General features: G+C 46.9%; 1 protein-coding gene across 1 annotated transcript; it reads left to right on the top strand.

Moving 5' to 3' along the window:
* The first annotated feature begins 4,739 nt into the window (after window positions 1–4,739).
* LOC101874626 (solute carrier family 23 member 1-like) lies at window positions 4,740–26,386 on the top strand. Its single transcript, XM_005144349.3, has 12 exons — window positions 4,740–4,793; window positions 8,345–8,494; window positions 9,771–9,928; window positions 13,246–13,405; window positions 14,643–14,824; window positions 17,934–18,054; window positions 18,365–18,521; window positions 18,715–18,968; window positions 22,329–22,493; window positions 22,836–22,944; window positions 23,966–24,061; window positions 25,222–26,386. Exons 1-12 carry the CDS (start codon window positions 4,740–4,742, stop codon window positions 25,488–25,490), a joined length of 1,875 nt encoding a protein of 624 aa, XP_005144406.1. The 3' UTR covers window positions 25,491–26,386.
* The last annotated feature ends 176 nt before the right edge of the window (window positions 26,387–26,562 follow it).

Here is a 26,562-nt window from a genome sequence, read left to right as displayed (position 1 = left end):
TCCCTGGAGGAGCACAGATAGATGAGATGCAAGGGTAATCAGAGAAGGCTACATGGCATTCTGCCCTTTGGGATTTTGGTCACAGTGTGCCCCGTGGTTTGGCCTGTGGAGGGGCTGCATGTTGTGGGCAGGATCAGCCCTGAATGGAGAAGCACTCTCCCTGGGACTGACATGCTTACCTGACAGCAGTGGGATCCAGGACCTGTACTCTAGGGCCCTGTGGTGACATTGGGTGAATTGACAAGAGGAAAGAAGAAGGGTCTGGGTCAGGGCACACTTGCTGGGAGAGCTGGGTGACAGCACGGGTCTTGCCAGAAAAGAGCTGGAGAAGCTTGTGCTGCAGGCAGCCGAATGGGTGTTGGTGTCTGACTGCAGCCTACGCAATTTCCCTGGGACACTTGCTGTTGCATACATGGGGAACTGCCAACCAGAATGGAGATGTGTGCCTCAGTGCCTCATGTGTCTTTTATATCTCAGGTCCTTTGGAGGAGAAAAGGCAACTGAGAGATGTGGGAGGGGTAGGTGAAGTACATGGATAATTCTCCATTCAGGACTCTGTACTCAGTTTCTCTCTGTGCCGTAGAGATCCTGGTAAAAAAAATAGAAAGCAAATGTCTCTGACTGTTTAAGGGGATTTACTTTGATCATGTTTATTCCCTTGTTGCATTTTAATCAAACATTCTTGCAGGTAAACTTTGTTGCATACCTCAATGTAGTGTGTTACATTGGTTGCACTTAAATAAGGAGATCCTGTTACTCATGGGAAGTAGTGTTTGCACAAGCTAAGACTAAAAGCACTGAGCTCACCTAGGTCTGCTTGTGAGCAGTGCAGAACTCTGCAGAAGCCAAACTTCCACTTACTGAATGTGCAAGTATTAATTTCAAGTCAGTGACCTTGGATGATCCTCTGCTTGCAGAGGGTTCTGCAGACAGAAGAACATAGAGTTACTGACTAATTACTCATTGCGAGTCACTTGTTTAGCAATCTTGCTAGTCCATCCTTCATGCAAGGCAACCAGGGCTAGCTCTGTGGAAACAAACCGTTCTCCAGAAAGCTGATTCCAGGGTGTTTTGGTGCAAGGTCTTTGTGTCATACTGTTTCTATACCACATACATACACACTGCATAGCCCTGAGTTCCCTTTAAACCCACCTTTCCCCAGCTCCAGTAACTGGGGTTCAATGCCACAGGTTTGCAAGAGCACTGCGGATGGACCTGACCTCCCAGCAAAGGCCTTGATGTGACTCACGGAGTCTGCACCTCCCTGGGTTATGTGTGCACAGCCCCCCATGAAGGGCACATCTTCATCTGTGCCAGTCACTCTTGGTTGTTTCATAGTTTGGTAAGAATAAGGACTTGCTTTATCCAGCCCATTCTGGGACTCCTATTTCAAGATGCACTGGAATTTTTAAGAGGTGCCCCCTGAGTACAAAGGCAGCTCATGTGGCAGTGCCTGCACTGCAAATGGGTAAAGTTGCTGGGAGGACCCTCAGACACCAAACTTGCCTGTATCCACTGGCAGTGGATGAATCTGCCAGCACGTGTAGATTTGTCACTACACAGATTTCTGAGGGATTGAGCTTGGCAGGCCCTTGCCACACTTATATCAACCAGTAGGGCCTTGGAAGTTGGCATGCTGGTGTCACTCCAATCGCAATTAGGTGGGGACATCTAAGGAGTGCAGGAAGCTCTGTGGTCATGGAGACATGACCAGGGACAGTTCAGGTTTGGATCTCAGGGTGGCATTATAAGTTGATCATAAGATTATGAAAGACACCCTTGGAAAGGCTTTGAGTTTCAGCATAAGAGAGAAAATGACCCTAAAAGGAGAGTCAGGATACAGATGGACCAGGCTCTCCCTGTGGTTACAGGAGACTCGGGATCGAGTCTGAAGATTTTAACTTGGTCTCCCTTGTCCCCAGCCTTCTCCTTTATTAGCTGCTATTCACACTTGGTTGCTTCTGTCCCCAGGGGCATAAACTGAGACAGCCTCTACTGACATGAGCTGGCTACATAGCTTGACTGATAGGAGATATGCCAGACACAGGAGTCTAAAGGGAATATGTACTGGGTATATGTGTGTGTATGTTTTCTTTCCTAACACATCATGAATAACTTGGACAGGTGGATACCTGCCATTTATTCCTCAAAGCCATTCATACCATGGTTAGGCTGTCATAAATAACCAGTAAATGGCAATATTACCACTTAAGCATGCTAATTGAATAAGTCCTTCTCCTGAAAAATCTCATAGTTTAGTTATTTATTGCTAGTCCTCTTATATATACACAAATATATGCATGTACATATGCATATGATGTACACATGCGTATGATGTAATACACAGACATTTGCATACAGGCAGAGACTTCCTACTTGCTTTGCTTATTTCCAAAGGCAGGATATTCCAGGCAGGGGCATTTCACTTGGACTCCATAAACTTCTGCTTGACATGTACTTTGTGCAATTTCATAACCTCCTTCTAGATCCCATATTACAGCATTAACCTTTTGTTAGCCAGAGGCTGATGCTGTTAAACTCTTCATTCCTAACAGCCATACTCCAAGCTTTTGGATATGTAGGACTTATTTCCTGTGTTTTTCATGAAAACCCGCAGTCTCTTGGCACTCTTAAAGTGGATTTTTTTTGTGCTGCAGACTTTCCCAGAATGGAAGGATTACATTTATGCAGCTTTTGTGAGGAAAGGGATTATCATTATTACTGGCTTCTTTTTGGTTTGGTATTTTTTTAGTTTGTAGATTTGGTTTGTCTTCTTATCTTCCTGTTCACTCAATGCTCTGTGCAGTTGCACATGCATGTCTAGATAACAAAGGCATTGTTATGCACCTTCGCCTTTGGGCTACACAAGTTTATACAACCAAAGAGAAGAAACCCTCATTATTGAGTGATTAGGTCTTATCTGAAAATAAGGGCATGGCAGGTCTGAGGAGTCACTGAATGGGTGCTGGCCTGAAATTAAGAAGTGCAGGACTTTTTTGAAGGGTGGTCTCATAAAAGTCTACTGGGAAGACAGACTAGTCCCAGAGGAATATTGAGGGTGGTTTGGTGATTCATGCAGTGGAGTAGGGTCAATGGAAGATATCAGAATAGACATGCAGATGACTGCTTGGAGAACTGCACTGTATCCATCCAGAAATGCAAACAGGAATGTACCTTCAAAAAAGGAATGGAAAAATTCAGTACTCCTTTCCTTTGAGCCTTGCAATGGTGCATCCCCACTGGTATTGCCGTCCTCACTAGTATTGCTTAATGGACACTGCCAGTATATACAATCAAACAGTAAATATACAATGAAACACAGCCATACAGTGCATTGGATAACAAGTTTAGCAAGTTTGTACAACAGGGTGGGGTGGTTGTGCTGCTCCCTCTGTGCTGGGAATTGGTAGAATCAAAGGTGTAAGTTGTAGTTTGACCAGGAAAAGAGTTCTTATTTAGAGCTTGCAGGAAAAAAAAAGTGACCTTGTGCCAAGATCAGTGCAGCTGGAAATGCATTTCCTGCAGTTAAAAAATACAGGGAGATTCCTATATAATGGGACTTCAGAGAGGAGATCTGGCAAAACTGTGAACATGTATTCATTTTGATGCCTTAAAAGTTAGCTGCCCAGCAGCTCTTCGCTTCGCTGATGGTGTTTAGGGCGAGGTTGTCTCGTCCTATAATGTAGTCCTGGTCTGACATCTGAGAATACCAAAGCTCTACAGGAAAAACAGGGAGTAGAGTTTATTTCGGTTACACCACTTCCTGCGTGGAAACCAGGAGATGTTCCCAAAGGGCGGTTACTGCGTGTAGGCGATAGCATGCCTCTCTCCACAGGAGCTCTCTGCAGCTGGTCTGGGAAGTTTACTGCCTCAGGAAGCTAATAAATTAAACAGATACTTAATCTGAAGAGGGCTGGGCTGGGGTGGCCAGAAGAGCTTGATGGAATATTAACACCGTTTGCTACTTATTGAGAGCAGAGTAACTGTGCTTTGAGCCATTGATGATCACCATTCAGCTAGGAACCTTAGCTGAATGGAGATAATCATATGACCTGAAGTAGTCCTTTTTCAATCTTACTACTTTTTTACCTCCCTGGTGTCATATTCTGATGATGTGATTATTGGTTGCTGCCTTAAATAGGTTCCTAGTAAAATCCCGATTCTTTTTGTATTGTAATAGGATTATCATACAAGATGACGGTATTTGCACCTAAGCCAAAATTCACAGTAGTTTACATGCAGAATAAATGCAACCATCTAGAAAATGAGTTTTCTAAAGATCAGCACAAAGCTCTTGAAACAGGCCCAACCCAAACGGAAAATACAAGGTGCTGTTGAATCAATAATGAAGCAACAAGTTTCAAGGCTGTGCCAGGAAAACAGGGAAATGTCTCTCCCTTCGCATCCTTACCTACGGAGGAAGTTTTTTTCTGCTATCAGTTACTGATTCTCTCAGTCCAGGGAAGGGCTGCTTTCCAGTTTGGTTTGAATGCCGGTCCTCTAATCAGCTGGAGAAAAGGAGTCACTTATATAAGCCAAGGGAAAGGAAATGCTTCTGTAATACAGATCACATGAAGAGCTAGTACTGAGCACTGGTTGTCTCCTGAAGTCCAGTTTCTGCATCTTCTCGCCCCTGTTCCTTAGGGCTGAGTTAACTGGGAGAAGCTGCAATTTAGGAGGCTTTCCTCTTCTTACTGGTCTTTCTTTTTCAAGGCAGTTGGTGAAGGCAAGTGGAAGGCATGACCACCTCCTCAGACAAAGAGCTCAACGGGCTAGATAACCCCAGCTTCATGGTGAGTCTGCTTGTCTCTGACAGGTAATTCTTGCATTAACAGGTACAAGACCTGCAAAAGGAGGAGAAAGGGAAAGCCAGGGGCTTTTCTGAGTGGCTGCAAAGATGCTGGTATGTTGTAAATGTCTGTCTCAGCTCCTTTATCAACAGGAATCTAAGGAATGATTTCCACACTACAGCCTGCTGCTATGGTCTCAGCATACTGTCTGCTCTATGATGCTTTTTAAGCTTTTTTTCTCCATTATTTCTAAAATGGTATCATAGATGAATGGCAGCACACTTGTATCTGTACTGAAAAGCAAGCGGGCTTGTGGCACCTTGTGGCTGTGTCCCTGGGTAGAGCACTTTGCATAATAGTAAAATTACAATAGAAATATAGCCTAGTGAAGAATGTGTTTATTTTCTGTGTGTCTTCTGCCTATTTCTAATGGGATGAATTGTAAGAGAGGTGAGTGAAAAAGGGATTTGGGAGTCACTGGGAGAAAGCATGCTGTAAAGTTATAGCAGGGTAGTAAAAGCTGTAAATGATGTGTCATTTCAGGGGCGTGCAGTGGCCTGGAAATGCTGCAGGCTATTACAGCCATAGGGCAAGGGCCTGAGGCACAGCAGCACCCTTCCTATCCCACAGTAGGGATCATCTCCATTAGAATCTAAAGGAGCTGCCTATGTTCTGACAGCAGGTGTGAAGGAGTGAGGTCCTGCAACCATCTTCCTACCTTGGTACAGAGCACCCATCTTGGAGGACCTTGGAGGAGGCATTTAACTTCCTGGTGTGCAAGTGCCCCATTTTTTGGCTAGCTCTTGGTGAGCTTGCTGTAGCAGTGGAGGTGGGAGTGCCCTGCCAGCTCTGGGCAGAGCCTCTGGGAGGTGCTCAGGGCAAGTCAGAGGTCTTCTTTTGGTATTGGTAACAGGGTCTCTGTTTCTACCTGTTCTGACATAACACAGATCAGGATCGTGACTTACTCTGATTTGAATCATCCCAGAGAAGGTAGAAGACAGAGGTCTTTTACCTGTGGTTCAAGGAGTTCAGTATCTGCCTTCCCAATGTTCTTATTTAAGATGCTGTTGAGGGCCCTTATGCTATGACTGGAGCCTGAGATACATGGAGGTGTCCTGGTCCCCTGGGTTGATGGGAGCATCTGGGCTGAAAACCACCAGCAGCAGTTCCTCTTCTCTGCTCCATACTGCTCCTGCCTTGTCCTTCTCCAGCATCCCAGCATCACAGACTGACTGAGGGTAGAAGGGATCTCTGGAGGTCAACTCTTTCAACCCCTCTGCTCAAGCAGGGTTATCTAGATCCAGTTGCCCAGGACTGTGTCTAGACAGTTAAATATCTGTAAGGATAAAGAATCCACAACCTCTTTGGGCAACCTCTGCAGTACTTGGTCACCCTCACAGTGAAAAAGAATTTCCTCATGTTAAGATGGGACCTCCTGTGTTTCATTTTAAGCCTGTTACCTTCAGTCCTGCCTCATCCTGTTATCTCCACTCCATCCTTCTCTCACCAGACCCTGCTCACTCTCTCCCCTCCAGCTCCTGGTGTGATTCAGGCCTTCACATGGTGACCATGTGTGGCTGCTACTGGCACAGGCTCTGCCTGGCTGGAATATGCCTCCTGGTTAACATGGGAAAAGTTGCAATGCAAGGAAAGGAGCTTACTGCTGGCTGCCTAGCTTAGGATTCATCTACCCATGGTGTTATTCAGGAGTAGCTGTCCCCAGATGACTCCGTGCATGGGCAGCCTGAAGTACCTTGCTGTACATTTGTTAATCCATGACCCGGCTCTCCTGTTCTGAAGTGAAAATGTCTCCACAGGGAGTTATTCAGGAATGCCGCTTGCTCTTGAAGTTCATGCCTGAGTTCAGCTTGAATTAACTCTGCCCTCACCTATCTATTTTGAAGTACCTATAATGCTCCCAGCCTACCTAGGCTGGATAAATACAATGGTAATATAAATAAATAAAAGGTATTACATAGCGCTATTTCAACAGTCTGCTCTAAAATGGGACTTTGGAGACTCAGTTATGAGAATGGAAACCTGGAGGATTCAGGCAACTGGTAAAGTCCTTCAGGATTAATCTGCCCCACCTGCAACATTTATGACTGAGTGTAGCATTAATTTTACATCCCTATTCCCTGACTCTATCGTTGGCTGTTTGCCCCTACAGGTAGATAGGCCATGAACAGTACTGCAGCTGCCTCGCTTTGCTGAGCAGTGTCTTCAGGTTCCAGCAGGACTTGGATGATAAAACCCCCCAGAAGTCTGGTGCAGACAAACTGGTTGAGCTTCTCCTGACAACAGGTTTCTGTCCCTGACTGAGCAGGGCATCCCAGCCCAGAAAAACCCTCTGCTGCCAGGGTGCCGAGGACTTGCTCTCTGGAGAAGGATTGGTGAAACAAATGGCTTGGGATCTGAATTAGCTTTTGCACTGGGCTCAAAACATCGTAGCTTCCCAGGAAACCTTCTTCTATTACGTGCGTGTGTGCAGGGATGTGCATGTCTATGTGTGTGCACATGGGATGTCCATGTGCATGGGCAACGTGTGTGTGTGCATGTGTGTGCACAGGGGTCAGGGTGGGTTGAGAGGAGGAGTGGACAAGCGGGGGCATTTACATAGCTTAAAAGCTGTGACAACTGAAGCAAAGCAGTATTTTGCTTTCCTTGGCAAAACATGTCTTTGTATAAATAAATTGTACAGGGCGTACAGCTCTCTGGGGAGCCCTGGGGCTTCTGGGAGGAGATTCAAGTCTTCCTGGGGAGCTATTTCAGACCCTGCCACTTCCCTGAGGCTCCAGGTCCCCATGCTGCTTCCTGGTCCCTGATGCTGCCCTGGGGCATCCTTCTGGGTGCCATTCCCCACAGCAGGTGATTGAGACAGGGCAGCACCCCAGTAGCCCTGCGTTGAGCCAGCTCCTTTGAACTGGGCACTGGGACTCTTCATCCACTGGTGTCCCTGTGTTTTACCAGGTTCCTTTGTAGGGGTGAGGTTTCCTAGTAAGACAAAGGGCCGTTGCGTTCATCAAGGCAGAACATTTGTCAGGGTGAGTGTAAGGAGGCTGAAAAGAGAAGACTTCAGAAGAAATGAAATGTAAACCATACTTCTACTCTGTATTAGTGGTGACTAAGTTGCTTTACCATATTTTATCAAAAGCACTGTTCGGGTGGGACAGCCAGGATGGACAGAACCTATGGGACAGTGCAGCTTTCACTGATTAACCCATTCCACACTCTTCCTTGCTTCTGATTGCAGTTTCTCCATCCTTAGGTAGATGATAGTGATTCCAGCACACTTTTTCCAGTTGTCCCTCTGAGGCTGAGAGACCCTCTAATGTTTCTTCTGGTCTGGACACACATGTGCATATAAAAATTTTCAATAGGGGTTTGTACCTCTCTTTTAATTTTCCCCTTTGCTCTTCCTTTTTATCCTGGCATTGTTGAAAGCTACATATAAGATATCCCTGCAAGACATGGAGCATGGCCACAAGAGAGGTGGCTGCTGGGTGCCTGCAAGGACAGGCTGTGGCTAATGAAGGGTCTCTCCTGTTGCCCAGGGTGAAGATGGGAGACACTACTGCTCCTCACTGGATCATGCTGCCCAGGACCCAGAGGAAGGCAGGGACATGGGCCACGGTGGCATCAAGCTTGCCTACACTGTCATGGATGTGCCTCCCTGGTACCTGTGCATCCTGCTGGGCATTCAGGTGTGATGGCGGAGCAGGGGGAGGCTGGGACTGGGTGAGAGGTTAATGGCTCTTCAGCTGGTTAATGAAGGTGAAACCTGAATTTGGAAGTGCTTTACCATCACTGGGCATGGCTGGAACTTTGGGGCTGGATCTTGTGAGCTCAAGTCCCTTCCACCACCTCCTCAGCACAGACTGTTAACCTTGTGCCCTCAGCTACACTGCACCCCTTGAAGTGCAAGTGGAAAGGCAGAGTCCTGGGGTTAGGGCCAAATAGTGAATAAGAACAGGTTGGATACCTCAGCTGAAGGTAACCAAATGTGTAAGTGCTGTAATATAAGCTTCCAATGGCAATATAAACTGTACACAAGTGCCCACATTGCTTTGGCTGGTGTCAGTGCCCAGGTAAGTTGAATGACCCAATGCCACCAATGCAATACTGGGTCCAGAGCCTCAGGGAAGACAGACCTCAGAATGATTAAGGTTATTGCTTGGAGCTTGGTGGACATTTTGTACTTTGATTCCCTAAATGGTTACCTTAGAATTAGAGTGTATTAAACCAAGTTTTTTGGACACATCTGCATCGTAACTTTAATAAAGCATGCCTCTAATGAATACAGTGAGTTTCTGAGTGCTACCAGTTCCACTAAAGTCCCGTGCTCCTGTAAGAATTGATAACTAAGGTTAATATTTAAAGTAAAAATAACTTTGAAACATAATTTCCACTAAATAACTGAATGTCATTGTAGAAATATATCTGTGACTCTTCTGAAAAATGTAATGCCTTATTTTTCCATTTTTTGGCATCCATTTTTCATGGTTATCCATAACTGCACTGGGTGAGAAAAGCAAAGAATTGGTAGGACCAATTTGCCAACTTCTTATGTTATCCTTTGTGGTGCAAATGAGATGGACTGGAACATTTGCATTCACTTTGCCTGATCTCTCTCTCCCTCTGCCTTGTGATGTCCCCACCTTCCTGGAAGAGAGCCGCAGACAGCTTTGTCTGCAGGTGCTGTGGATAAACTGTGCCTGACAGTAGTCTGTGTAATCCAGACTGCAAAAGTTCTTTGGGCATAGAAAGAAGGAGAAGTTTGTGGGGGGTGTATTGCAGTTCTTGTAGGTGCTTTGGAACAATACCTAACAGAGCATTCAAGTTGCCAAAAAAAGGGAATGGGTAGTACTAGTATCTCCCAAACACAAATCTGTGCGCTATTAGATTTCCCTCAACAATATAGTAATAATATACAGCCAGTTCTATGTCCTTCTTCACCCAGTCTTTCTCTATGGCTCCTAGCATTTCCTGACAGCCCTGGGAGGTCTCATAGCCATCCCGCTGATCCTCTCCAAAGAGCTTTGCCTCCAGCATGACCTCCTCACCCAGAGCCATCTGATCAGCACCATCTTCTTTGTCTCAGGCATTTGCACCCTGCTGCAGGTCCTCTTTGGAGTCAGGTAGGCCAAATGCAAGAAATGGGATACATGGCAGAACAGCTTGTAGATGCAGAGTTTTTGTAGAATGCCTGTATAATTACTGTATGCACAGCACCAGCTTGGCGTAGAGTGAGGGTCATTTTCTACTCTTGGGCAATCAGGGCACATACCAAAGCATCCTGAAATCGCTGTACATACGTTAATAGCTATTCGCTGTTCTGACTTTTACATCTCCTGGTACTTCGTGCACCTTGTGTTGGGTTTATACTATTCTCTCGTGTAAAAAATAAAGTATTGAAACATGCAGTAAGCAGTATCTGCTTGCTCCTTACCCCAGGGATCCTCCAGCTGAGGCAGGACCTTCTGATCTGGGCCTGGGATCAAGATCACAGTTCTCACTGGAAACTGTAGAGCAAAGGATAACTGGGAGAAAGCTAGTTAAAACTCTTCAGCCATCAAATCACTCATCAACTGCCAGCTCCACAACATGTTTTTATTCCTCCTGTTTCTCCCCCCATCTCTCTTAAAAAGTGGCAGTGGGCAGACATCTCCCCAGAGGGTGCTCTCCTTCTCCTACATTGCTAAAGGATTAGTGAGGAGGACAGACCTCCTGATCACGAAAAAGAGAGAATCTGGTTCTTCACAGTTGTGTTAAAGTCAGGCTGGAGTACATGACCATGGCTGTGGCTGCTGGTGGTGTGATTCAGGCTGGCATCCTCCCAGGCACCCCCAAATGCCTCAGTGAACACCTGAGAGCTGTGATTTCCTCTGCTTGCTGTTAGCTGAGGATGAAGGAGTAACAGGGATCCTCTCCTGTAGCTGAGTGGCTAAATGAGGAACAGCAGATCCAATTAAGTGGTAAGGAGCTGTTCCCATAGGATAAACTTGAATGGCTTTTGCCGTGTTGAGTATGCAATCGCCTTGTTGCTGGCCCCAGCTGTAAGGTGTGAGGACATTCCTGACAGGAAGGTGGGATTCAGCCTGCAGTTTGGCTGGAGGCAAACCAAGCCTGAGGAGACAGTGAGAAGCAGATTTTTTTCTCCTTTTTTTCCTCCTTTTTCTGTGTTCTGAAACCCTGCAGCAGTTGTTGACAACCATAAGTCACCAACAAGAGAGCCAGAAAAATGGTGAATAATGAGCTGGAGGAGAGGCTTTTTCCTGGAAAGTATCCCTGCCACTCTCTAAGGCCCTGGGGAGCCTGCAGCTGAGTGCTCTGCCCAGTTCTCAGTGCCCACATTTAGGAAAAGACTAATTCAGAGGATAGGAGGTAAGGAGATGGTCTGTTATTGTGGCATGGGAGACTGTATTACAGAGGCTGCTCTGGTTAGCATGGCAAAGTGGTGGCTCAGAGGGGCACAGCTGCTGCCTGCTACTAGTCTGGGAGAGAAATGGGGGTCATCAGGCAGGGACAAACCATTCTGGCTAAAAGACATTGTTGGCACATGAATGAATGGAGGGAAACTGGCCATGAAGATGAGGAGGTTCCCACCAAGACCAAACACGGTTCAGAAGCAGTCCTCCAGAAGCAATAGCCAGGAAAAAAGTCTGACTTGCTGCAACCTGCAGCTCAGTCATGTTACACAGCATGAAAAAGCAGTGATGGGTCACAGACAGTAACTGGAGATACTATCCAAGAGGTTCCTAAGGGGAGACATACGTCACTTGCAATTATGGTGAGCCCCCCTTAGCAGATGCTTGGATGTCATGTAGCGATTATCAGAACATCACATTTTTTTCTCTAAACTTGCATCTTTTCCTATTGCAAACCCCATGGGAAAGAGCTTAGTGTGTCCTCTTTGCCTTGCTTTGGCACCCCAGTTTCTTCTGAGTGCAACCATTGCCAGCACTGTCTGTGAAATAGCTTGAGGGCCAACACAGCAGGAGCTATAAATCTATTGTTAATTCAACAGTGGTGGCACTGGGCCTTCTCTGTTTCCTTTTGTTTGACTTTTTGCCTTGCCAAGCAAAATCCTTTGAAGGCTGCAACATATTTGGCCAAATGCCATAAATAAGTAACTCCACAGATGACTGATACTCAAATACCACTTACTGGCAATGCTTTGACAGTGCTTCGATTGTGCATGGCATGAGTAATTGCAGTGGTATAAATATTTGCTTTAGGTGATGGAGACATGATGCTGTTACAGCTATGCCATCTCTTATTTTCCAGTGCTTTTCAGAGAATGGTTGGAATGCTTCTGTTTCAGGGGAATCCTTGCTCTGCACTCACCTGGCTTTCTGCCCTGCTGCTTTTCTGAGCAGGAGCCATGAGACGTCCCAGTGCAAGGAGGGCTTGCTCTGGGGACTGCTTCTTTCCTAAACAGAGGGAGCAGAAGCACCTCAGAAGTTTCCTTTGACTGGTTCAGAGCTGCTGGTTCAGTGCCAGCCTGCACCCTCAGGCAGCTTTGGTTTTTCCAAGCATGCTAGAGAGCAGCCAGAACAATTTGCACTGCAATGGGGGCTTACTGCCTGTGGGGGTTTGAAGAGACAGACCTTTTAGGTCTCTTTCTCCTTTTCTCCATGCATGGAAAGAGGCTGGCATAGCTCACAGGAGCATTGGCTCTACAGTAAATGCCAGTGCTGAGTGCCTCTGGATGTGCAAGCTCCTTGCTAGCCTGAGGGATTTGCAGAGTGAGGGTCACTCTAAGCCAGGAGGCACGCTTGGTGTGGGGAAAGCCAAGGTCTCACCCAGCCAGCATGCTCAGACCCATCCATGCAGGTTTCCTTGGCAATGTCAGTTTAAACAAGGCAGAGGAATTTGCTTTCAAACCCAGTGTACTAAAAGCTAGGTCACATTTTCTACTGCCCTCAGTCAGATGGCTGTGATGTAGGGAGTAGCCAGTGCATGTCCATGAGCAGGTTGTGAAGAAAACTGAGGCAGTGGAAGAGGACAGAGGAAGCAACTAGATATTAGCAAGGTTTGGGCTTAGATCAATACTGAGCTCGCCATCTTCTGAGCCTCACCATCTTCCTTCCTTGGGCTTTTCCTCTCCTCCAGATTTTTACATTTGTTGTTGTTCTACTCTGTGCAGCTCCATGGTCTCATCTTACCTTAGGAGGGCTACTTTTTCCTTAATGCAGGGTAGCAGAGTTTGACTGCAGCACTGACGCCTCCATCGCCAACCCTGAGCTCTTTCCCCCAGGTCATTGCTCTTGAGTGCAATGGGCAGCAATTCCCACCCATGGTCAGTGACAGAGAACTGCCAGAGTATTTCAAAATATACTGCCAGAGGCCATGGGCAGACTGTTTTTTTAGGTTATTCTGCTTTCTCTCCCCCCTGTGGAGCTGGGTTTCTTGCATTCTCACTCATCATTTTCTGCCTCTGCTCTCCTTCCAGGTTGCCTATTATTCAAGGAGGAACTTTTGCATTCCTGACCCCCACCCTGGCCATGCTGTCCCTCCCCAAGTGGAAGTGCCCTTCTTGGACACAGAATGCCACCCTGGTGAATGCCTCTTCACCAGAGTTCATTGAAGTCTGGCAGACGCGGATGCGAGAGGTAGGTTACATTTTCAGTGTCACCTACTCTGTATCAGGGCTGTTTGCTTTCAGAAAAGTGCCTGACCATGGCAGGGCCATCACTTCTGGAGATCCCTCTATCCGCAGTACACACTGGCCCTTCACCCAGTTGCAGCTTCCTAAGCATCTATTCCCAGTTAAGCAGCAGATGCTTCACTGCTGCTAAACAGGGGGACATACAGACCTCAGTTAATTGATTTATGATGCCTGCAAAGTCTCCAGTGGTCCAGCCAGATCCATTCGCCATGAAGCATGGTTAGCCTTGGGGAAGGAAAGGAGGCAAGATGCTTCCAAGGAAGAGACCCTGTCTAAGCACAGAAAATAGTAAAAAGAAATACAGAACTTACTGTAAGGGGCAGAAAAGAAATGCAGAACTTACTGTAAATATTAAGGAGAAGTGCATCCTTAGGTAGACAAAAGAGATAATGAAAGGTCAGGGATCTCACTGCCTCCTTCTACATCTGTTGCCTTATGAGCCTAATTGGCTAAATTTCCTTCTGTTAATCCATTCACTGGGTGATTTGCGAAGCTCTTGGAAAATATTCAGAGCTCCAAAGGACCTTTACCCCAGCCCCTGTGTTCCTCTTCAGCTTGGAGGCAGCAGAGGGAACCACACCACAGAGAACCCCGCCTGGCTTTATCGCCAAATCTGTGAAGGCAGGGAGCAGCCTCACCCCTGTGTCCCCTGCATGGAGCTGATGTGTACAAGCAGCATTTCAGGATGTAATTGCTGGCTACTTAGCAGTGACTGTCAAACATGGGAAAGTTCAGGGTGATGAATGTGTCCTCTGAGGGAAACTGACACTCAGAACAAAACAGAGGCTGTAAAGATCCACCTGCCCTACCATCGTGCTGAAGTACGTGAAGCCCTTCCCAGATGGGAGATGAGTGGAGATCATGGCCCTGCTCCTGTTTTCAGGGCAAGATTGTGTTTTGGGGGAACAGGGAGAGACAGTGTAGGGAAGCTGATGCATGCTTGCTTGGCCCAGGAGGACAAGAGGGGGTCCCTGGAACAAAATGGATCCTGGAGAGGACTAAATCCATCAGCCGAGAAGGGAGTTGGTGTGCTGGCATGTCGGGGTCCTTCCCCACACATGATGCTCAGCAGGATTTGCTGTAGTCAGTGGGAGGCTTCTGAGCCTGGCTCTCATGCTGGGTTTGTGTGATGCAGCTGGAGCTCCTTTCAACCTCTGCTCTCTCCCTCCCTTTTATTCCAGTTGCAAGGAGCTATCATTGTAGCTTCCTGCTTCCAAATCTTCGTTGGATTTTCTGGCTTGATCGGATTCCTGATGAGGTTCATTGGCCCCCTGACAATTGCGCCCACTATCACCTTGGTTGCACTTCCTCTCTTTGACTCTGCTGGGGACGAGGCTGGGCAGCACTGGGGCATAGCGTTCATGTAAGTCTGACTTCCCCATGCAAAAGCTGTGCGCACACAAACCACTTACCTCTAACATGAAACCAAATGTCACAGTCTGTAGCAGGGTTCCTCTGGTTCCAAGGGTTATTCACTGAGCACTAACATACAGTGGCCTTGTGCAAGGCAGCACTGTGGGAGTGCAGTGGAAACTAGCAGGAGGTTAGAGCCCTCAGCAACAAAGCAAACCCCAAAATGAGTTAAACAATCTGGTTTTTGTGACAATCCAAAGTTTCTTCTTAGGTCAGTAGAAACAAGCCTTTCCAGGAAGCAGTCTCTATCACAGTTGTTTGCGCACACTGTTTCACACCCCCATTATTTAAGTTAAAAATGCATTCCTAAAATGACAGAGTTGAGCACCCAGAGTTACGTATTCCTCGAGTCAAAATAGGTTTTTGCATTGGTTTCAAATGTCGAGGAGGAATTGTTTTCTCTAGAGGGTGCTCTGGAAATGTCTGCCCATGTGGCTTTGTGGCAGTGAGTGCTCTCTCAGGGGTATTTGTGTGCATGCCCTTGGGCATCAGTGTACAAGTGTGCTTGGTGGCAGAATTCCCATGGTATTTCAGGAATTAATTTAAGAAGTAGAAATCCCACTGCATGCTTCCCCTGCAGATTTGGTACCTTCAGATCCCTAATGCAGACTTCAGCCTGGGATAGCATGGAGCAGGAGTAGGTTTTTACCCTCCTTATGGCCTCCCATCAGTTTGTTAGCACTTTCAGACCTGCCTTTGGAGACTCAGGGATCAGGCTTGACTACAGCCCCACAAGACAGCTTGCTGGTCTGGGGACCTTCTCCAGACCACTTCCCTCTCCTTTTCTCCCTGAACTTGCCCTCCCAGACCCCAAAGCCACCTCTGTTCTCCACCTCCAGTTTCTCACTTAACTGCTCTCTTCTACCAGCACCCTATACAGTCCCATACCCTGCCTCCAACACAACCCTGCCTCCAGCCTGTGTCCCTGTTCTCAACCTAGGTCATCCTTTCTGTCCGTTTCATTTCTGTCCAATCCTCTACCTGTGCCCATCCCAGCCCTGACTTTCCTGATTCAGATGCCTTAGCTCCAGCTTGATCATTATGCTCTGAGCCATCTCTGTGTCCTGTTTTGCTGCTGTCTTCATGCTCTGTTGGTGTCATTAGGGAAAGAGGAAGGGCGATAATGGAGAAAGTAGAAGACATGAGCCATGTGGTCTCAGCACTGCTGTTCAGCCCCACCCCATCCCAAAGCCCCCATGATGGGTGATACCCACTGTTGCCTCAAGAAACTGATACAGAGTATGCTCATTTGCTCCCTGTGATGGTGCATAAACAGTTCATCACTGTGCAGGGCCTGGATGTATTCAGAAGGCTTGGAATCTTTAGGGGCTGCAAATGCTAATGCCTGAGATGTCTCTGCTGACTGCCTGGGACCTGGGATGAGTGATCATTGTTACAGACTGAGCATACCTGAACACATTTTTGTTCAAATAGAGCCCCAAGAGCAACTTCTACTAAACCTCAATTTCCTGCTCCAGCTCATAAGCAGACCCTGCTACTGCTAAAGGCAAAATGACCTTCTCAACGCAGGCTATGTACTATGTCTGTTTCCTGAGCATCACTCTTTCAAAAAGGCTTGGGATATATTTTTTCCAGAAACATTTAGCCTGAGGCTGATGTTTTCCATGGAAATTTTCATCCTGAATGGGTAAAGTTAGGTAGAATTAAAAGCAGCTGAAAATAGTGTTTGTTAGTGGAATGTGCCAGGCAACCTGAATAATAAGCAGTGACACCTACCTGAGATAGATGAAGGCTCTGCAGTGATTCATAAGGCTGTGAGCGCCTTTGTCAATGCAAATGTACAAAATGTGCACTGATGCAGTCTGTCTGGGCTCTGGAGCTTTAGAAACCATGAATGGAAAGCAGTTCCTTCTCAGACTTTCTGCCTCCAGTCATTCAGTTGTGATTGATAGATAACCTTTGGCTGTATGCTGTGGTGTGTCCCTGCAGGGAGATGAGGTTAGTGTTTCCTTTGCACTGCTGGTATTCTGCCTGCACATAAATACTGGACTGATACCTCATCACCTTTTCACACATGGAAAGGCACCAGTTTTCCCTGCACTGTCGGTGCACTTCGGCTAATGCAATTGACTTCTCACCAAATCCTACCTGGATTAATTCATTCAATGTATACAATTTAGACTTGTTATAAAAAAATGAAGAGCCCTTCAGAGGCGTGGTTAACATAGGAGGAAAATGTCCAAGGTCTTTTACCAGTTCAGCAATCAAAGAGAGGTGCCCAAGTCCCTGCCCCCTCACTGCATGTGGCAGCCTCCAGCTTCATCTGGTTGCTCTTTCTGAGGGGCAGACAGGGCTTGCTATGAGGGACCCAGCTGTGCTGCTGCTCGCAGGAGATGTGTCCTACACAAGAGATGAGAGAGGAGCTGCGCCTCATGGTTGATTCCACCAGAATGAGCCCCAGGTGCTGCTGTGGGCACACACGAGAACCCCTGACTTGGGCAGACCAGAGGGCTGTGCTCTCCCCTTCTTGGCTGGCTGGGAGGGTTCTGGGGGTGCCATGTGCAGCCCCACAGTCCTACCATGGTTTTTTTCTTTGAACAGAGGGACTTGCGCAGCAAAATCAGATCAGATCATCTTTCTTTTACTCCATGCAGCTCAAGTCTTCTTTCCACTTGGACAGCAGTATAGGTAAACCTGAAATCAGGACACCAATGCATCCTGCATTTCCACTACCTCTGGATTGCACAGAAGTTCAGGGAAAGTTTCCTACAAAGCCTGCCTGGACCTTGCATGTCTCTCAGGGCCTTTTTTTACTGAAGTGGCATCCTTAAATTTCCTGCAACTGTGTCATACTCATTGATGCACTAACCTGGGGATCAGTCTTGAAACAAAGTGTGTGGGGGAAATACTTGCAGATGCAGAGGAGCTTGTTCCACCTCAGGTTTGCTGAAGTGGGGAGGCACTCTAATGCTGAGAGCCTGGTTTTCTTTGGTCCTCTGGAGGCCTGGTTCCTTAGGTAACAGGTCTTCAGTTATTGTGGGGACAGGGGGGCAGCTGGGCACCCACTTTGTTAATGATTTGCTTTACCCTCCTTCTAGGACTGTTTCTTTCATAGTTCTGTTCTCTCAGTACCTGAAAGACATCCCTGTGCCACTGCCATCTTACCAGGGAGGCATGAAGTGCCACCTCTCCCCAGTCTACCTCTTCCAGATCTTCCCGGTACGTAGGGGTTCCCAGGGATGTGGCAGCAGGCCTCACCTGCTCCAGGCTGCCTTGGCTCTTTCCACTCACATCCAGCCAAATTGGTGCTTCCCAGCCCACCCTATGCAGTGAGGGGGCAGAGGGGAAGAAGGTCCCCATGGCCCTCACCATTGGCAGGGAGTGAAGAAGGATCACCAGGACCCACTGCCATCCTTCTGCTTCCATTCCTTGGGGAAAGGGCTGGGTAGGGAAACACCTTTTCCACCTCAACCATGCTGGAGATGTGGCCATACCCTAACCAGACCCCACTGCTGCATGTGATGGGCAGGTGCTGATGGGGCTATCCCTGAGCTGGCTGCTCTGCTACCTGCTGACGGTGACTGACGTCCTCCCTGCAGACCCCACGGCCTATGGCCACCTGGCCCGGACGGACATCCGTGGGGATGTTTTATCTCAGGCTCCCTGGTTTCGGCTGCCTTACCCAGGTACCACTGTTCTGCCTTTCCTCATCCTGCCATGCTGCTCCCTGCTCCGGCTTTCACCTCTGCTTATGGCTAGCAGGGGGAGAGGAAATGCCAAAAAGCAGGCAAACACCCACATGCATCCCTGCTGTTCTCCCCTAATCCCCTGCAATAGATTTCAGGACAAACCAACCTGAACCGAGCTCTTTACTTGCAGGCCAGTGGGGAATGCCAACGGTCAGCCTGGCTGGGATATTTGGCATCTTAGCAGGGGTGATTTCCTCCATGCTGGAGTCGGTGGGAGATTACTACGCCTGCGCCCGCCTGGCCGGGGCCCCACCACCACCCAAGCACGCCATCAGCCGTGGCATCGGGGTAGAAGGCATCGGCTGCCTCCTGGCTGGTGCCTGGGGGACAGGGAACGGCACCACCTCATACAGCGAGAACGTGGGGGCCCTGGGCATCACCAAGGTGAGCCTCACTGCAGCGGGGTGGCTCCTGGGGATTTACCCCAGGGGTGTCTGTACAAAGGGGTGGTACACATGGGTATGTGCTGGACCTGGGGGGTGATCTTAGCCCACCTTTTCTGTAAGGTATGCTGGAGGATGTGTCATGGCACATTGGTGACCAGCTCAGCAGCACTGTGAAGCACCTAACAGAGATGGCCAGTCCTGCTTTTTCTCTGCTTATTGTCTATGCCTGGGATGAGTGCGCACTGCTGTTATTCATGGCACATGGCTTAGCTGAGGCTAAAGAGACCTTGTGCTAACCTGAAAATGAGAGGAAAGGAAAGGGGAAGGGAAATGGAAAGGGAAGGGAAAAGGAAAGCTTTAATAGGAATTCAAATTCCAGTTTTTATAACACATGGATGGCAATCATGTGAAAGGTAGACTATTTCTTTGGGATTGTAAAATGTGATGGCAAAGGGTTATGTTTTTACCTTTCCGTAAAGTTTTGTGAATCCCTTGAGTACCTTATTGTTTTTATAAGGAAAAGACATTTCAAGGGATAAGTTTGACAATCAGCTCATAGATTTTCACAAAGCTTTGCAGCCAGGGGATGGGTACATCCAGCAACTAACTGGAGACCATTTTTAAACCATTGTCAAATAAACAATGTCATGTCAGCAGAGCTGTGAGTCAGTAAGTAAATGCAGAATTTGATTTATGGTTTCCACTCTGTAATATTGCTGATTTCACTGGATTTTATAAACCTCACTCTCAATAACCATTTTTCAGAGTGAAATGTTAGTGTTTGTTTGACCAAGATGGCTGCTTCCAGCAAAAAGGGCCATCTGGATGTCTGCTTGGAGTCCAGTTTAGCCTGTCACCACATGTGTCTTGTCACTGTGAAATCTGAGGATACTGACAATATCCCTGAGCCTGTTCTTTCTTTCATAAGGGACTGTAGTGATAGGCCAGGGGGTGTAACGGGTTTAAACTTAAACAGGGGAAGTTTAGATTGGATATAAGGAAGAAGTTCTTTACTGTGAGGGTGGTGAGGCACTGGAACAGGTTGCCTAATGAAGCTGTGAATGCTCCACCCCTGGCAGTGTTCAAGGCCAGGTTGGATGAGCCTTGGGAAACATGGTCTAGTGTGAGGCATCCCTGCCCATGGCAGGGGGGTTTGGAACTAGATGAGCTTTAAGGTCCTTTCCAGCCAAAACCATTCTGATTCCATGATTCTACAACATATAGTTTGCTGCATACATGGTGCGTATGGGATGTAGCACAGTGCAGAAGTGTCCAGACTCATAATTATCAGATTATAGAACATGTTCTCCCATGTACTTCAAGCCCTCCAGGTGGACATGCCACCCTTGCTGATTTAGGAGAGATGTTTCCCTTACATCTCACCTCTGTTCACTGTGTTCACACAGTGTTGTGTGGAGTGGATGAATAGAGCAGAAAATAGTCTCTTTTCAGTCAACCTTAAATCAGTGTAAAGACTCTGGCTGAAATCAGTGGGGGTGCTGAGACCATAATGCAGATTTAATTTTATTTAAAAAAACACGGGAAACACATTTTTCCATAACAAACGGAAGCATAAGGGCCTTGTTTCCCCAGTTTAACAAAGGTGTCCAGCACCACCTGAAAAATCTCTGGAGGTTTCAGATATCCACAGGATCTGTCAGATAAGGCAAGGCAAAGCTGCTGGAAGTTGCCAAGATATGCAGCAACTTAAATGGCACCAGGCACCTATATTTAAGCTGCTTGATCAAACCTAGCATGCCAGTAAAAAAAAGGATTTACCAGAAAAAGAGGATTTTAAGGAGAGGTAAAGACCTCACAGTCACTATGTAGATAGCAGGGAACTCTGCAGTTTCTTCAGTCTTAAGAAAGAGAACTTATTTTCATGTTTTCCTGACATAATTGAAACAAACTCTAAGCTAGAGGCTTTAGCAGCATATGCTCACACTTGTGGTATCAGTGGATTAGGTAATTTGCCTTCAAGGCCAATTCCACACACTGAGTAATCTGGCATTTTGGCAAATTAAGAATCTGAAACTTCCTTCTAATCTTGGAACAAATAGATCTGTTGGCTTATATTAAATTACAGTTTTGATGGTAATGGTGTACCAAGGTTTTAAGCCAAGGAATGTAAAAAGCCCACCTGAAGGCAGTGAATGATTTTAGTTTGAAGCTCCTTACCAAACCTTTTTCATTTCTCTTTCACAATCAAGTAAGACTTAAGATATTTTAAAAGGACATGTTTAAGAAATACTTAAAAAGAAACAGAATTAGTTACTAAGAATTTTTTTTGTTTAAAGCATTCACAAAAAGCCCTGCCTGTAAATATGACGTTCTTCAGGTATTTAAAGGGAGGGATTTAAATATTTAATTGAACTATAAAATGTTTGCAGAGGATTACAGAGTTCCCTGCCTAAGACACAAATGCTGTAAATCATAGCGTGATTCTTTAAGCTGTCCAAGTTTTGGTGTGGCAAGGCATATCTCGACTTGAAAGTCTCATAAATGCTGCTGCTTTCCTTTTTAGTTTCCATAGCATGTAAATGTCTCTTTCATCCCTTTGTTTGGCAGGTACTCTTTTTTTTCCCCCCCTATTTGCATGCTCTAACAGATCTGAATGAAAGGCATGGCTTGGTGCTTCATTCTGTCTTTGTTGTAGTGCCCAACCCAGAAAAGGCCACCCTGGCTCTTTCTAGGGAGAAAACATGAGAGTAAAAATGGTTTTACTGAAGCAATGAGTGAGGAGAGAGGGACAGACCAAGATACTTCCCCATTTCTGATTAGCCATTTGTTGACCATGTTGATCCCAGAGATTGTCACTGGAGCAGCCAGTCAGCTCTGGTCTCCCAAATCTTGGTCTACGGGGATTGATGTGGGACACCTCATTGAAAGCCATTGTTAGGTAGCAACCCAAACACTGGTGGAAGTGGACTGACTGAGTGGTTGCAGCGCTGTGGGTATGCCAAGACATTTCTAGGTTTGAGTGAGAGCAAAGCTGTGTGTGGGGATTAGTGTGCTCTTAATGTAGTAATACTCTTTTTGTTTAAGAGCAAACCGTTAAAGTCATGACGACAGTAGGAATGAGGATAACACCATGTAAACAGGTGTGGATCCATGGCTGCTCTCAGAATGCCTTTCATGATGCAAATTTAAGACTGCACAAATACAGACACTTCTCACACAGTGTGAAAATCCCAGCTCACTGGTGGCTGCATCTGAACCTGTGACTGAATGTGCCATTGAGTGCTTCATCCAGAGGTGTAACCCCTGCCCAGCAGGCTGGAGCTGGAGCCTGCCATCCCTCACCTCTCTGTGCCGGTCAGCGTGTGACTACCTTTGCCTCCTCTTCCTCTTGCTCCAGGTAGGAAGTCGAATGGTGATCATTGCTGGTGCCTGCACCATGCTCCTCAGCGGTATCTCTGGGAAAGTCGGCGCAATGCTTGCCAGCATACCCACCCCCGTGATCGGAGGCATGTTCCTTGTGATGTTTGGAGTTATCACGGCAGTGGGGATTTCCAATTTGCAGGTAATGGCTGTGCAAGTACCATTGCTTCCCTAGGGAAGGGGACTTCTGTTTCAAGTCAGCCTCTTACCAGGCTGAGTCAGATGCAAACATCTGCATTGGCAGTTCCTTGGGAGAAGATGAGGGGGTGTTCCCAGAAGGGCTAAATGGCAGAGGGCTTCCTGGTCAGATCAGGGTTTGCTGGCACCAGGGGGAGCAGGATCACCAACACCCCAGCAGCAACAGGACTGCTGCCTGTATCCGCTCCTGCAGGCAGTGTTTACATCCAAGCATGTCTCATGAACATGACAGTAATCCACAGGCTTGGGTAATTCCAAATGTAATGTATACAATTTCTCTATGCAGTACACTGATATGAACTCCTCAAGAAACATCTTTATCTTTGGATTTTCTGTATTTGCTGGCCTCACGGTTCCCAACTGGGCAAACAAAAATAGTACACTGCTGGAAACAGGTAAGAAGCAACATCAGAAGCATTTCCTGTAGCATAAAACTGAAGCAAAAGCTGATCCATAGAAATCTTATAAAATGCACTTTTTCCTGATAAACCCCTGAAACATACTTTAACTGTTGCCTGTTTCTTTCTGGAAGGGCTGCTCTTGCCCTTTGCGCTGATGCACAGCTCTGGTGCAGAAATCTCTGGTCTCGATCAGTGACTGCACCTCACCAGATTCCTGTTGTGCTAAGAATTGCAGAGTGCTTCCCTGGGACACATTCCCAGGATGGAGCAAGAGAATACTCCAGGGCTGAATTTTGATCAGCATCTCAATGAATGAGGTTTCCTTATGGGCTCATACACAATAGCACTTTGTATTTCCAAAATGCCCAAATTCCATCAAGTTCACTGTATTGAAATTTCCAGTGCTCCAACACTTAGCCCTTCATTGTGTCTTTTGTGACTAATGTGCTAATCATAAAGGCTGTAGTGTCCTCTGTTAAGGTGTATCTGGCATGCTCAGTGGTCTGTTGAAAGAGCTGGGCTCACAAATCACTCACTGTGTAGGTGGTCTAACAGTGCCACTGGGCTTTGCTCGTGTCTATTAGCCCTCATGGAGAAACATCACACCTGGTTAAGTCATGGTGAAATCATATGCTAAATATACCTGTGTTTTAATGGGAACTGAAGCTTGTGCTTTTGTAGGAAACTGCTTGGTGTTATGTTGTGGAAGTGCAGAGTGAGTTTGGAGCAGAAGGCAGCTTTTTCTGGGACAGTGGTGTGGTCTGCACTGTTAGTAGGCTCTTAATGAGTTACCTCCTGCCCACTGGCAGCTGGGTCAGTGGATAATTACACAGAAGAAAACTGTAGGTTTGGAACTGGCAGTGAGATCAATCTCTTTTGCATTGCCAAATCTTAAGCTCTGCTTTGGGATTTGCAAGTCTTGTCTAAACAAGCATGCAGCTTGCAGCCTCTTGGCACTGGGTATGTTGCTGGTCAAACATGCATCTCTGCACCAAAGCTTTGTTTTTTTTGCTAGGAATCATCCAGCTGGACCAGGTGATCCAGGTGCTTCTCACCACTGGCATGTTTGTAGGTGGACTCCTGGGGTTTATCCTTGACAACACCATTCCAGGTAGGATTTGCTGAAATGAGCTAAGCTGCTAGTTTGTGCCTGACCTAAGGTTTGTTTCCTAGCATATTTTTGTCGTCATGACTACTGCTCTATGGGCAGGAGTTGTGCTACCAGCCATGAAACACCATGTGACTGAACTCCTCCCAGAGAGGGGTGAGAAACAGCAGACATCACTGAAATGGCCTCTGGATGGAAAACTCATTTTTTTCAGGAACAACCCAGTCTGAGAGAAAGATTTATTTGGGAAAAATTTCTTTTAGGGAAAACGCCAGCCTAGGGCCATGTTGCTGGTTGAAAGGAGAGAGAAAGGCAACCAGAAGAAGTGGAAAGCCCAAACGCGTGCCTCCTTATGTTTGCTGCTAAAACTGAGGCTTGAACTGATGCTACAGCAGTGGAAAGCAGTAGGAAAGGCTGGTGACCAAAGATAGGATGTAGCACCTGCAGCTGGCCCACACAGCCAGGAGAGAGCCTTTGATTTTCATTGAGCCTGAGGAGAGAATGGCTTAAGAACAGGAGAGGAAGCCGTCTCTTCTGCTACAGAAAAAGAGCAGGAAGGACACTCCATTAACCAACTGCTTCTACTGTTTCAGGCTCCTTGGAAAGTGAATCTCCTTTTGTCTCATTACTTTTCTTGTAGCCCTTGATCTTCAGCTCCTCCAGGCAGGATTTACAGGTGTGCTCACTCCCTTTACCTGAGAGGGACTCAGCTGTTGCAACAACTACAGGCACTTGCAATTCCTTGGCTTGGGTAAACACCTGTGGCAGACTACTAATTGCCAGCTAAATCTTATTCCTCTATTCCGCAGTATCTGGGCAGTTAACATTCAGCTTTGCTTTCCTAGCACTGTATGAATCCTCCTTTGAACAGTTCTTGGATCTCGGGTGGCTTGGAAAACCAGTCTAGGTATACTTGATTCCCATGGCAAGCAGTGGAGAAGACTGCTTAAGACTGAAAGCCACTGAAGGAAGATGAATATTGTCTAGGAGCTTGTTAGTGAGTTTTGTAAAGAGATTTGGAGCTAGAAGGGTTTAAGTGCAAGGGATCTGTATGTTGTGCTGGGTCTGCTGGGCTTTCGGAAGTGCATGTGAGGCACTCAAGGTAGTCCTGTGCTCAAACACCTGCTGTTTTAAACACAACATTCTTGGTTTTGCTGTTGCAGGAACACAGGAGGAGCGGGGGCTCCTGGCATGGAAGCATAGCCACAAGGGAGAGGCAGACATCTCTGAGCTCATTTCCAAGGTGTATGATCTTCCATTTGGCATAGGCACCAAATACTGCGCTGTCTCTTGGTTTCGGTATCTCCCTGCTTGCCCCAAAAGGCACCCTCATTGCAAGAGAATGGATGAACTGAAGGCTGCCAAACAGGAAAGCATGGTTAGAGCAAGCTCAGAAAGAGACTCTGAGATAGGTGCTGATACAAGGATATAAGCACCTTCCTATCTCGGAAGCAGAGGTCTGAAAAGGATGTCTGCAGCCCACATCATTTGAACATGAGCTGGCAGCTGTCAGAGGCTGGAGCGGGAGAATGATAATGCCTTTCTCTTCCCAGCTGTGCCCCCTGCACCTCAAGGGAGTAATTTTTCTCCTCTCTGCTACTGCCTGCCCACCTCTAGGAAGAACATATTCCCTCTTCAGGGAACACCAAAGCCCAAGAAATGCTTGGAAAAGATGTTCAGTTTCCTTCCTTGCACTGAACCTTGGGGACCCCAAGGAGCAGCTGTTTAGCTGAAGCAGAGCTCTTCCTGTCCTCTGTCCTGGCTGCCCAAGAAACCACAGAAGATATCCCTGATGTGGGCCCTGTACCAGTCTCAGGTATCCCTAGGGCTGAGGCTAATCCCCACCACCTTAAAGATCTGTAATGGCAATGCCCACCTCTCAGCTTGTGGTTTACACTCATCCTAGCCAAGGGGAAGGAGTGGGCACCTTTAGGTCATGATTATTCTCATTCCATATTCCCATAAAGTCAGTCAAATGAATGCAGTTTTAAGGGAGGTGTCTAAGGTTAATGGGCTTGATTGTCTTCTGAACATGCCTCTCCTATCTTAGACTGCAGAGGGAATCTAGAGACCACCTGGTCTTGACTTAACAAAAATTCAGCTTCACTGCAACGAATCCCTGAGCAGCCTCAGGGAAGCCAGCTTTCCCAGAGCACCAAACCCTACAAAGATGAAGCAGACAATTCTTCTGCTCACAGTGAGATGCATCCCTGTTTACTGCTATGTCCTGTGTCCCCTCCACTGTACCTCTTTGGTCTGGTCATTGTCCAGTGACAACCACTTCTCTGGAAAACAGTTTGCAGATTCTTGTTCCTGTCCACTCTCAGCAGAAACAGCCTTAACCTATATGGCCATGTCCAATGCTGTTGCATGCAGTGCTGGTTGTAGTATCAGCTTGTGTTTCCAGTACTGAGATTTATACCTAGTTGGGTTTATTTTGAAAATAAATGAAATGTACAGTGTAATGGTATTTCTCAGGCTGATCACCACAGTGTGTGGCTGAT

The sequence above is a fragment of the Melopsittacus undulatus genome, chromosome 5 (assembly GCF_012275295.1).
Source record: "Melopsittacus undulatus isolate bMelUnd1 chromosome 5, bMelUnd1.mat.Z, whole genome shotgun sequence".
Lineage (NCBI taxonomy): Eukaryota > Metazoa > Chordata > Aves > Psittaciformes > Psittaculidae > Melopsittacus > Melopsittacus undulatus.
Note: the sequence above shows the minus strand (reverse complement) of the source record. Positions and strands in the feature narration are given on the sequence as shown.

Excerpts from the sequence above, each read along its gene's own strand:
- LOC101874626 (XM_005144349.3), top strand. The coding sequence starts at position 4,740 with ATGACCACCTCCTCAGACAAAGAGCTCAACGGGCTAGATAACCCCAGC. Across the intron at positions 9,929-13,245 it reads CAGGTCCTCTTTGGAGTCAG|GTTGCCTATTATTCAAGGAG; the intron begins GTAGGCCAAATG and ends CTCTCCTTCCAG. Across the intron at positions 22,494-22,835 it reads TGGGGATTTCCAATTTGCAG|TACACTGATATGAACTCCTC; the intron begins GTAATGGCTGTG and ends TTCTCTATGCAG.